Source organism: Eurypyga helias, unplaced genomic scaffold, assembly GCF_000690775.1.
Source record: "Eurypyga helias isolate BGI_N326 unplaced genomic scaffold, ASM69077v1 scaffold17213, whole genome shotgun sequence".
NCBI lineage: Eukaryota > Metazoa > Chordata > Aves > Eurypygiformes > Eurypygidae > Eurypyga > Eurypyga helias.
This window is the reverse complement of record NW_010240725.1, coordinates 1-13,300: the sequence shown is the minus strand read 5'-3', so window position 1 is coordinate 13,300 and position 13,300 is coordinate 1. Positions and strand designations below refer to the sequence as shown.

Genomic DNA, 13,300 nt, shown 5'->3' with positions numbered 1-13,300 from the left:
ATACCAGCTGCACCAACACCTTTTTGATCCAGAGCATGACTATCCCAGCATGGGCAAGTGGGTGAGTACATGGTTCTTGCTTATTTCTGTGATGTGCGAAACTGCGTATTGTCTGCTGCATGAGATGCTATGAAACCACAAGGATAATGTCCTGTTTACTGCTGGGAAAGTTGTCACCCCAAGGGAAACTTCTCAGAAAGGTGAACTTGCCCTTAAAAATACCGAAATAATGCCTGTGATTGATGAAAAGCCCATGAAAATAGAAAGTAGAAATCCTTGTCTTATTACCTGTCCCAGAACATGGCAGCTATGCATGTGCTTGATAAATGCACCAAACCACATGTCAAATGTTTCATGTTACCAGAGTTAGTACAGGTTTTAGCACAAGATTGCAAAAAAAATAACAGGGCCCTAATTTGAAAGGTTATCCAGGTTCAGTGACTATTCACTGTTCATCTATTTAGAAAATAAATAAATAAATAAATGGGGTGCAGCAAGCCTAAACACCTTAAAAACAAACAAAAAAAAAATCTAGGTCTAGACAACTTGTTCTGGTGAATCCCCTCTGGTTTAAGGATTTTGGAGGACTTAATGCTGCTTCTTCCCCTATTCAGCTTGTGCACTGTATTACATTGAAAACCTATTTTACACATTGCATATAATAAATACACTAAGGGCCAAAATCTTGCTCTGGGCGTACAAGGACTTTAATAACTTCAGCTAGACTGTTTCTGCAGGCTAGAGGCTCCAAAGAGAGCTATGCTGCTTAATCTTAGATTACATCAGTTAAACGTCCAATCCCAAATCCATCTTCAGGCGCCAGGAAAACAATAACAATGATCATAACTTATGATTCTAGAGCAAATCATGAAATCTCATTTTACATTGTTATAACACTTCGCTTTAGAATGCCCTAAACCAGTCCACTGTAAGCATATATCGATAAATGGACATGTTTGGCAGCCTCTGCTCCGGCTGTAATTGTGAGACAATGATTCATCGTTCATAATCAAACCAGTGTAAGATTTATAGTCTTAATTACTTATGTGAGTGCTAAATTTCTGGAGAGAATCATGCCAAAAATCCAAATTTTGGAAACTCATGTTGCATTCTAAGTAATTACCATCAAAGGTTTTCATTTTAAAAACACCAGATGGTGAACTTTTTTATTTATGCCAGATAATGCTGTTAGTTTTCTTATTATTCATAAGTAATTTACTTTCATAACACCATCTTGGAAGCTGTAAAAGCACTTCTGTAAATCTTTGACCTATAGTAATATTTCAGAATCAAATGTGCGTACGGCCTTGTCATCAGCATCATATATACTTAACAAATGGTAGGTAATCATTAGTGAATACTGGCCTTTTTTCATTTCTCTGTCCATCACTACTAATTCAGGGGAAGAAACTGCTCACGCATGGATTAAAAGAGATCGTTAGGTACTAAACAATAATCATATCTAGCTGCAGCATAGCCAACTCCAGATCTTTCTAATTAGAGTTGAAACAGATGGTGATGTGCATGAGCAAACGTGCTGCCGGGATCCAGGAGAATTGCTCCGCTTGCCACCTCATTGTGTATTACTCTTACATTAAAAAGAGAAATACAACGGTATCTGATTTTATTATTTCTCTCTCTCTGGAAAAATAAGAGCAGACAAGCCATCTGAAAATTTACTGTTTGAGATGTTAAAAGGAGAGAGAAACTATATCAAATCTCTTAGGTCGTTTAATGTCATCTGGATTTGGTCGTAGATGACTGACACAGCCGACTGTGGGCTGACCAGCGGGTAACTCTGCATCCTCATCCTCCCACTGCCCCCAGCCACCAAAATCCCCTCTGCCCACCAGCAGCCCGTGCTGCCGCTCCTGTGAAAGCTCCCAGGACCAAGTGCTCCAGGGACTGTAGAGGCTGTGTATGCGCAGACCGCGTTTCCCACCAGCTCCTGCGTGCCGCGAAGGCGTGAGGCTGTCGCCACCGTCTGAAGCCCTTAGTGCCAGTGCGTCTCCTGGACCCACACGAGCTCGCAGCTCTCAGGGAGCTTCTCCCCTGCCTTTGCCTGCCACGGAGTGGTTGAGCCACTGTTACAGTTCCACTGACTTGTCCTTATGTGGAGCCAGCATGCATTCTGTAGCATAACCACAGTAAAACCCAAATTACATTAGCAGGTCAGGGGGGAAAAAAAAAAAAAAAGACCTGCTTGTTCATGAATAATGGGAAAGAAACAGGTTGGTTGGCGTATTTTGGTGACAAAATTCTCATGCTTTGCAAAGCTGTGGGACCTCTGCAGTACCCTGCAGAGTAGGGTGTAGACACATTTTGTAACAGTAAAACAAGTCTAGCAGCTGCCTCATAGAGCAAAGTGTATGATCCCTGTAGATGCTAAATATTATGTGTAAATACTGCTAATACGTATGAAGATACAAACATATGAATTGTGATAAATGTATACTGTGTTAGGAGAGGGAAGAAAGAGGCAGAATTTTCCTGTGTTTGGGACAACTTTCCATACATCAATATGCTGACCTGTGGAAAGTCTTGGGAATGGACTCTGATTATAGAATGAGATAACACAGCTTATATTCTCCTCCCCAGCCCTGAAGACTGTTTTTTTTCTCCTCATGTGTGGCAAACTTAGAGGGGACAGTGGGAATAGTAAGAAGAGGGACTTTTGGAGGTTTCTACCTATTGTGCAACTGTAGTTTCTAAGATTTCTGAGAGGGGTTTTTCTGCTCAGTTCAGACTTTTCCTTGCAGGGGATGGGTACTTTCCATTTGAGTCTGTCTTTTCCACATCTTGCAGCTTGACTCTTTAGATGGTCTGAAGAAGTGTTGTTGGCATCCAGAAAGACTTGCAAGAAGATAGTTTACAATGTACAATACAAATCTAAAAACCACTTATATGTAAGTTGTTATTTATTGAAACCCAGAGTGTTAACCACTACCACATGTAAGTGTTAACAAGAGGAGGGAAGTTCAGCTGTGTTTTCTGACACCAGTATCAGTACAAAGAGAAAATTAAAAGAAACTATGTTTTTTAGCAACATTTCTTCATTTTACTGAAGGAATGGGTAACATTTCCCTGTAAGGGTAGAAGTAATGCTGGTTTTGCTGATTAGCTACAATGGAGGATCCAAGAAAGTACAAAGAAAGGCAAATAGGAAGCAGGGGAAAAAATATTTGACAAAGTTGAACTCTTTGTTAAAGAAGTTAACATCTCTGGCTTCATAATTTTAATGGAAACTGAAACTAGTCACTCAGATTTTATTTTATTCCAACTCCAGTAATAGTGAGCAATGTTAAGTGCATCTTTCTTTACCAACTGATGTTGTTTAATGTCTGGGGAGCAGTGGTAATTATTAGGATGGGTTGTGGTAGGTCTGGTTCCCCTCTTCAATTTCAGACAATACAGATTATTTAATTCAGTGGAGTATGCTTGACGTAATAAATTGTCATGTTTGATATTCCTGATAAGACCGTAAATTGACTGGAAAAAAAGATAATGCAATTTTCCTTTTCAGTTTTCTTAATAATTGTACAGGTCTAGATTACAAAGCTGCTGATTATTACTGACTCAAAGAAGTTTCAGTCAAGTCTAAAAGATCCTAGGGTAAATCTCTCTGGCATTAGTTTGTTGTAAGCATTTTAACTTTTGAGTTCTTCCCACCCAAATCCCAGCCTGTAGTATCCTAATCCAAGTAGTGGTGAGGGTGCAAAGAAAGCTCCAGGAGTGAAGGGAGAAGTAGCAATTCACACGCAGCACATCTCCATTTGAGGTGTATCTTGAACCAGAGAAACTGCGTGCCTTCATTCCTCACAACTCCCAGGCGAGGGATGAGAATGGCAAGCACTTAGGGGCAAATTTTGGTGGCTGATGAGCTCCGGCCCTTACGCAGTGGAATATATTTTCAGGGTTGCTGTTACTGTACAAGCACACTCTTAGGTCATGCTCCATAACCTCATTTGCTTTGCTCTCCACATAATGTTTAATTAGTAGTTACGATCTTAAAACATTCCCAAACAGACTAAACAAAATATGATCTTCCTTAGCAGGAACAGTTCGGTTGTAAGGAGTTTTCCTGAGTGGCAGAAACGTTAGCTCCAGTAGTCATGAAATTATTTTCAAGAGAGGAAAAATAGTGTTTCTGAAATAAAAAGTGTAAGGTCAAATAGTTTACAATGAGAGGCTTTGGGGGTGCTTTGTTTCCTAAAGAGAATAATTTACACATCTGTGGGTTTCTTTAAAATGTTAAATTTAAGTTTTCCCGAAGTGAGGTTTGCATAAATGACTAGCCAAGAATGTCTCCCTTGGCCAACTTCATCTCTGCTGCCTTCTGGCACAGCTCAGACAAAATAACTGAGGTTGGGCAAGAGATAGGCCTTGTGAATTTGGGGTTTAATGAACATGAGAAGTACAAAACAGACAATTTTGGCAGATTTCATTGTAACACTTGAAGATGTTTGTTTTTTCTCCTATCGAGGCTGCAGAGAGGGTAGAAGTGTTTGGTGAATTTGTCTCGCGCTAGAATTACACTTTCTATTTATATAATCAACGTTAGGTCAGTTGTTTATAGCAGAATTAATGGCCTTGTTTATACAGTGTTCTGCTTTTACACATGTAATTCTTCTCTCCTTCCATTTTCAGGTTAGGGTTTGGTTTTGTTTTTCTTCATAATACACAATTGAAACAAAATGTGTTGAGCATGTGTGTGTTATGGCAGACTTTATTAGAATTCACTACTTGTATGAAATACAACAATATGTGGATGCACTTATGTAAACTATGGTCAGAGGGGGTTTTTTTGTTTCTTTTTTTTTTTTCTTTTCTCATCTTCATAACTTTCTCTTCTGCCAAGATGTTTTTGGCAGTTTTTAAAAGGTTCGCCATTAAAAATGTTATAGACCAAATGGTTTTTAGAAACTGTATTGAGGGCACTACTTAAACAAAGGAAGAGTTGGCGCTGAACTCCTTTCAGCAGAACTTTGCACTGGGAAGTGTTGATATCTGGAAGGGAATAAGCAAAGACAACAGAACAGTAGGAATGACGCCGATTTCTGTTTTTAAAAATAATTAGAAAATCCCTTGTAAAGCACAATTTTTTTGCTCCTGTTCTTCTGTCACCTCAGATGTATAGAAAGACATAGCAGAGGCAGAATTACCGCTTCCTCTCCCTCCCACTCTTATTTTTCTTTTTTTCCTTCTGTCTTTTTTTAAATATATGTATTTATACAACAATTAACGCTGTCCTGATTAAAACCAGCACAACCATGTATCACACAGTGGGGAACATCAAGTCTGTATCATTACACCAGCGTTTACTTGAAGCACTTACTGTCTGAACATGGATGATAATACAGTGCAACACAGTGAAACCTGCTGGCTTTTTAATTCTTGGTAAGACTGTGACTGGTCCTGAAGAACTGCAAAATGTTTGCAGGATTTATTTGTGGGGTTTTTTTTCCCATAAAACTATTCAGCCCTTTAAACTTGGTAATATTTAACAGCAAAAGTAGTATTTTAAAAGAAGCGTATAATGAATTTGATGGCTGCATTTCTTTCCCCTTCCAGAGCAAGAATTTACTCTTTGAGAAGATTAATAACGGTGGTCCAAAAAGAAGAAAGAGGGTAACTATCAGAATACTTTATAGCCCCTGCATCATCTAGAGAGCTAATAAGAATTAAGTCCATACTATTGAAATGAAGAGTTAGTCTGATGCATCTGCACTGTACGTTAGATAACGTGTATAGTCAGGGAGTGTCTGTGATGAACTGCCACAGCAGGCTTCAGGACTGTCCACTGAATGCAAGATGTATTTCTGTAAATAGCCTGGTGCTTTCAGCAGGTGCATTTCAGTCCAGAGCATTAACTTTAAAAGTTTATATTATCTGTGGTTTTAAATTGGTCATATTTGCATAAACCCATTTAAAATGAATTAAATGTCTTTAAAACAGAATTTAAAAGTTTCTTACTAAAAATATTGGGAAAATTAATTACCACTATCCATGATGGTTTTGGGTGTAAATGACAGTAGAACTGTTTCTTTAGCTGACATAATTTGATTCAGTTACATCTCTGATTTACCTCAGCTTGAACTCCTATCTCTGTGTCCCACTTGCTTGAAAGACAGATGAATGGGTTCTCATCTTTCTGCCCCTGAAACAAGAAAGGCAATCCACATATCACAAAGAACCTCTACAGAGACCACCTCACTGTTGTCTCACTTTTTTTTTTTTGGTAGTGTTAGGCTTTTCTAACTAAAAATCACTTTCAGGCAGAGTGGAAGTCCTTAGTTTGCTGCTGCTATATTTTTTTTTAAAAGATGAAAAAGTTTAGCTCTCTGCCAAGAAGTAGCTTTTCAGAATGTGACAGCACAGTTTATATTGTAAATGAAGTAAATTTGGTTTAAAATAACTGAAGCATAAGTGAAGACGATTTATTTATTTAACTCTCAAACCTGAAGTCTTTGCTGGAAAGGGGGAAGATGAGTTGATTTCTTACCGAGTCACACATCACTGGTAATAAACACTGTTCAACTGTAAGTTAATGATCCATCTTGAGCTTAGTATCTGCCTCCTGCTAGGTTTTCAGGATTGTTATCAGAAAAAGAAATATTGTAGGCACCTGATGTTAACTCTGAAGTAAGTAGAATTTACTCTGGAAATAGTTTTATGGAATATTTGTTAAGAGCTAGAACAGCTTGTTAAAGTAGTATTAGTGCAGTATACAGATGAGGAAAAAAAAAAGAAAAAAATGAATATATTTTCTGTCTGTGTGCTGATTGATATAATTGGATAAGGGCTGGAGAGATGCGACAGCCACGTGGCCAAGGGTAGCCCAGAATTTTGGAGGTGAAGCTTGAGTTTCTTGCTTTGCAGCAGATCTGTTTTCTTAGCACAGGCATGTCACTTAATGGTGACTTCATTATCATCCAAAGTGTTTTGTTGTTTTGAGAATAATGTTGTAACAGTTACTAACGCTTTAATGAACAATTTACAATTTTCACTTTTTCAGCAGAAGGGTAGTCTGGAGCTGTCAGCAGCAGGGTACATATTTCCAGAAACCAACAAGCCCACTGGATCCTGCCTTCTTCGGTCCCTGCTGCCCCTCCATGCCTTTCTGCTCAGACAGAGAGTTTAGGGAGGACAGCTTCTGGCAATAGATCGGTCTTTTGCCTCAGAAGGTCCTGGTTTTAGCTGAAAGCACATTCTACGGAACTGTGTGCATAGGCACAACATACTTACTCAGTGGTGCCCTAGTGTAAGACTCTCAGAGGCACTACTGTAGTCGACAGAACTATATATCCCAAGTATGGGTGTCTATTTATGTGTATGCTTATAAACACACATACAGGCATACTACCACATAATCAGTAAATATAGCAGAGGCATGTATTTACCGTTTACTACTCTGTTATTTTTTTGCAGCATTTGCAGTGCAAGACAAGGAAGCCTACAGTGACCTGTAATTTAACTAGCAGTTCTCCCCTTTTTTGTTTTTAACTTCCATGCATGGGCATAGCCCTGTAATACATGAACATGACAGGAGCGCTTCTGTGATCACCGAGTCACGTTGCCGTGGGCTCGGAGCTGTGCGCAAAGGTACTCGGGAACCACGTCACTTTCAATTCAGCACAGCTGTATAGGATTAAACATTTTTTAGTCAAATCAGCCAAAATTTTTTGCATTATATTTTCTGTTCTCTTTTGTCTGTTGTGAAGGATTCAAATTTTTATGTATTCTCATTCTCTTCTACTTTATTTCAAAAAGTAGCAAGCAAGAACCATTCCAAAAAAAGACCAATTAATCTTCCTAAGAATCTTCAAATAATTCCTAGAAGTTTATGCAACAGATGAATTTCACTGAATTAACATTAAACAGAACTTCTTTAAACAAACACAAACAAATCATTGACATGTGTCTTTATTTTTAACATTGTAAAGCATTAAATTAGTGTTAGTTTTATTTTCAAAGATTTTTCCACATTCATTTGTGGTTCTTAATATTTTTATGTTTTCACTTGCAGCAGGCAAAGCACTCAAAAAACAATAGAAGTCAGCAAAAGGGCTGCTCTACGCTATGGTTAGGTATTAATGACAGTGTCTACAAATCTGGAGAAACTCAAGGGCGTAATCTTGAAGACAGACAAACCCCAAATCTTTTCCAGAGATTTGACAAATACTTGGGATATTTTAAATAAATATTTCATGCCTATTTCACAAGCTTTTTTTTTTTTTTGCGTAGTTTTGGTGAAAGCACAGAAATATCTCAAGAAAAGTAATTTCTGTGATACAGCCAGCCTGACAAGAATGAGGAGATACTGGAAAATTTGCATTCTTCCAAAGTTTCTCCTTAGACAAACAATTTTTATTGGCATCAAAACCCAGCACACTAGATTTTTTGTCTGTATCTGTGAAGGAGAAAGTATATACTTGAATTTTGTTTACACTGACACTGTAACAGGCCAGAAAGTGTGTGTAAATAATATTTCAGTTAATTCTGAAGCTCCACTGAGCTGCTTGATACTTGAAAATACAGTAAGTACATTTTATTCCATTGGTATAGATAAAATTCAAGCATAGACTTTCTACATTACTGTGATCTCCCAACAGCCTTGAGACAGGATCTGTTCATCTTCAGTCTCACGTTATGCGGCTTGCATGGCACAAAGTGAAGTTAAACCATCTTCTGGGATCTTCTTGCCAGCATTCCCTTGTTTTGGCAGTGGTAGGAGAGCCATTTCCTATGCCAAAACCTTGCTTGGCTCTGCTTCTGTGCCAGCAGTTTTTTATCTCCGCAGCAAGAGAGGAAGCAAGGAGGGGTTTACTGGAGGAGGGGATGAGCTGAAAAAGGGACTTTGGGCAAAAACGGTATCATGGTATCTAACTTGTCTCCCAGGGTAAGGTTCATCGGAGGCTTGTGATGTAAGGTAAAGCTTACCTGCGCTTCTCTAACAAGTTCTGTCCTGCCTTAGGAATTCCGGAGTTAGACCTGTTGCTGCTTCTCTGCTGAGCTGAGGAAAGGAGGAGTGGAGCAAAAAGACAGTGTTTTATTCGGACTGTCCTATGTTCTCAGTAGTCCTCCTTCACTTCTGTTCTTTATAGTGGATTGGATTAAATTCTTTCATGCAAAAAGTGTTGGAAAACAAAACATGGGCTTTTAGATTTACTCCCTGGAAGCAATTCTCCCTCCCCCCCCAAATGTGCAAGTATTTGACAAATAACTAATACATAAATATATCCACTAATCCTAGTTAGCTTTTATGTGTTTCCCTGTTTCTAATAAGTATAAATAATTTTAAACTTTTTCAGAGTGTGAACCCGTATCTGCAAGGACAGCGACTGGATAATGTTGTAGCAAAGAAGTCTGTTCCACATTTTTCAGATGAAGACAAGGATCCTGAATAAGTATGATAAAAATGAATGATGAAAATTCATGCCATCTTGTGCTGGATCGTAATATTGCTTATATATAACCATCTATTAAAGTCCTTGTGAATGGCAGCATGTTTATTATTTATATAATTGTAGATGAAAAACAGCTGTATTTATAACAGTATGTTCTCCTAGATAACAAAAATACAGTTCTGCTTTTTGTTAAGTTATGGTTAAAGGACATTTCTGTTGTTTTTATTTTAGTCATGGAGCAAACTTTTAAAATGTTAGTTGTATTAATAGCTAACGTGAGGTAAATGGTCTTAATGAGCGGCTTGTAAATAGGAAGATGTAAAAAAATGCCCAGTCTGATTCCAACATTTAATCTTAAATGTTACCATGTTTGACACATGAAAATTATAGTTTTATGTTTTGTTCACAAATATTGTTACTTAGCAAAGACAAAGTATTTATTTTACCCAGAGAATTTTGGCTTTTGGTCCATTTTAATAAACATTTAAGCAATCTACAAGGTTTGCAAAGTGACATTTTCCAAAATATTTCAGAGGCTCATTTGTCTCGGTTATTGCTGTGCAAATTTAAAAATTAAAGAACTGCTTTTTGACTCTTATCCACTGGAATATTTTTCTGTTAGTTTTACTTGTTCCATGTCCACAACTTTCCTGAACACTTGCACATCTTTCTTCCTTATCATCTCCCCAGCTATTGTCTTAGTAACAGCAGCATTTGTGCATTATAACATTTTTGAATTATGTGTCCCTGGGATATTGTAAGGGAAGATGGAGACATCTGCCCATGTTAATAAGGTTGTGTCAACATCCTCTGAATCTAAATCCAGGATATGAAGGTCATTACAGTTGATGATCTTCTGAAAAACTATGATACTCCAGTAACACTGGTAGCTGTCACTGCTCTTGAAGTTGCTCTGGGAATCTTAGATTGCCTTTTTGCCCCTAGGAGGTGGAGGAACTTTTTATTCCAGAAAACTGAGTTATTTCTTTCTAAAAGATGAGAACATAAAATTACCTAAAATCTTGTTATTTTCAGGGTGCATCTGAAATATTTCAAGTCATGTGCATGGGGCATTGGAATTATGGAAAATACTATCACTTTACAGCCTCAAACTCCAAATCTGTGGAAATCTATGTAGTTTCTTTCCCTGTCCTACAGAAGGACACACTAAAATAATGATGACCCCTTAGAAAAACACGGGTAAGCTAACAGAAGCTAAAGGTCCTAGCTACGTAAGATTAAAGTTAACAGGATGGCACAAATACAACTGTGTATGGTATTTGCTTTTTCTGTCTTAGCACTTAGTAATTTATAATAAATCATGGATGCAGAGTCAGTCCTCTCACGTCATTTATGGGTAGATTGCAAAACTGTAACATTCTAGGCTGAAATATCTGGAAGAGAAAACTAAATAGTATGTAACGCAGTTGGGTTTATACTCACAGGTGACACGTGTGAATCACAGACCTCTTTCCCCTTCCAGTGCCTGGAATGAGATGGGAATAATCCAGCTGCTCCCACCAGAGAACTCATTTTCTCTGCTTCTCAAGCGTACACTTTTTACCTGCACTGCTACTTAGGCTTCACACAGGTAGTGAGAGTTGCAGAGTTGCAAAGGTTGTCTCCGAAACCAGGGAAAACTTGTGTGTCATGGCATGAATCTGAAAGCAGAACCCACTGATGCCCAGTGTCCCAGCATATGTGAAATGGTCATTACCCCCCACCAAACCCTGCAGTCAGACACTGGTGCTGCCGCAAGGCTTCCAGGTGGTCAGAGGCTTGATTCCCGTTCCTAAAAAACTGGTGTTTCTTTGGCTACTCAACTGCCTTATCAGTACGTTTACAGTAATCTGAGCTACATTCTGTCCTTACGAGCTCCAATAAAATCCATTTTAGTAACAAAAATGTAGCTACTACGAAGACAATTTTTTTCATTTTTTTAAGCTCTTGGTCAGGACCAGCACATAATAAAAGGCGATGTGTACAGCAAATGGGGGGCTTAAAATGGAGGGGCAAAAGAGTAGGGCTTGCTTAATGTTAGCAGACATTCCACGTCTGATTTCATAGAATCACAGAATGGTTTGGGTTGGAAGGGACCTTAAAGACCATCTAGTTCCAACCCCCCTGCCATGGGCAGGGACACCTTCCACTAGACCAGGTTGCTCAAAGCCTCATCCAGCCTGGCCTTGAACACTCCCAGGGATGGGGCATCCACAGCTTCTCTGGGCAACCTGTTCCAGTGCCTCACCCCCCTCTCCGGGAAGAAATTCTTCCTGATATCTAATCTAAACCTCCCCACTTTCAATTTAAACCCGTTACCCCTTGTCCTGTCACTACAGGCCCTTGTAACAAGTCCCCCCCAGCTTCCTTGTAGCCCCTTCAGGTACTGGAAGGGGCTATAAGGTCTCCCCGGAGCCTTCTCTTCTCCAGGCGGAACAAGCCCAACTCTCTCAGCCTGTCCCCATAGCAGAGGTGCTCCAGCCCTCGGAGCATCTTCGTGGCCTCCTCTGGACTCGCTCCAACCGGTCTATATCCTTCTGATATTGAGGGCTCCACAGCTGGATGCAGCACTCCAGGTGGGGTCTCACCAGAGCAGAGTACAGGGGCAGAATCCCCCCCCTCGACCTGCTGGCCACACTTCTCCTGATACAGCCCAGGATACGGTTGGCTTTCTGGGCTGCAAGCGCACACTGCCAGCTCATGTCCAGCTTGAACATGATTTCTTGAAGCACTTGAGCTCACCGCACCCTCTGCGTGGGGATGTGATAACCCCGCGCTGCAAACTGACCGGAACAGGGAGCCCAGTGGCCTGGGACACTGGTGGGGCCTGAGGAGCTGCCCTTCTCTTAGGATAGTTCTGCATAGAGCAGGCAAAGGAAAAATTACACAATTTAGAGATGTTTTGGTGTTTAAATGCAAGCAAAAAAAAAAAAACCCTTTAACACTGCACAGTGCAGTGATGCGTCTTACAGGAACTGTCTGCTGGAAGAAATCAAACACGTGGGGGTGAGCAGCCGTCTGCTCAGTCCATCAGGCAGCTTGAGTGTTTCACCAGTAAGACTCAACAGCACTATTGTGAAATATTAATAGAATACTGCTATTACACCCGCAAAGTGAGATTAATTGCTCTCATTTCAGTTTCATGGTAGAGCTGCCTTTCTATACCGGGACTGGTATTCCCCTATTAATTAAAAAAACCCCACCCAAACAAAAACCAAGCAAAAAAAGTTGTCCCATCTACTGCTCCAACAACACTCCAAACTCCTATGTGTAGTTCTTTTATAAAATATCATCACAGTGCTGGTCTTTCGGAATCAATGAGCAAAGATGCCAACTATGTCCCTCACTACGAGCTAACGCTGCCGATCCAGCATTTGCGAGAATGGAGGCAGCTGCTCAGGTCTTACCGGTGTAATCACCCTTTTATATTCATGATGCATGTGAATTAAAGAGCATGTATATTGCTATTGTTGTTTAAAATTTTCATTACATTTAAACCATTTTTAGATTATTTTAAAATTTGCAAGTGTGGTAATTACCTCTAGCGTATTTGAGACACAATGTGCTTGAAAGAAGCTATACAAAATAAAGTGTATTGCCACGCAATATTGCTTTTGTCTGATAAAGTAATATTTGTGACCCTAGTTTAAAAAAAGGACTATGTAACTGGGCGGATTATAGTAGTTCAGTGGTGGCATAAAACTTGCTCTGGGGGTGCATGTGTGTACATACATACATATATACACATACAAACATACTCTCTTTAAAAGGTAATTATAGTGTTATTATAAACTTGGCAGTAAAGAATATAAAGACGTCAGCCCACAGAAGAAAGTAATACAAAAATGCTTGGTGAATTGTTTAGGAAGGGAATCACAGAATCACAGAACGGT

The 13,300-nt window shown here is 39.3% G+C and overlaps 1 protein-coding gene across 1 annotated transcript in view; it reads left to right on the top strand.

Annotated features, from left to right (window-relative positions):
• Positions 1-10,152, top strand: part of SCG5 (secretogranin V (7B2 protein)) — a 29,358-nt gene extending 19,206 nt beyond the window's left edge. Inside the window, 3 exon segments of the mRNA XM_010148539.1 lie at positions 1-61; positions 5,572-5,628; positions 9,312-10,152. The exon segment at positions 1-61 is cut by the window's left edge and continues 5 nt beyond it. Of these exon segments, the coding sequence (XP_010146841.1) occupies positions 1-61; positions 5,572-5,628; positions 9,312-9,407 (214 nt within the window). The 3' untranslated portion in view covers positions 9,408-10,152.
• The last annotated feature ends 3,148 nt before the right edge of the window (positions 10,153-13,300 follow it).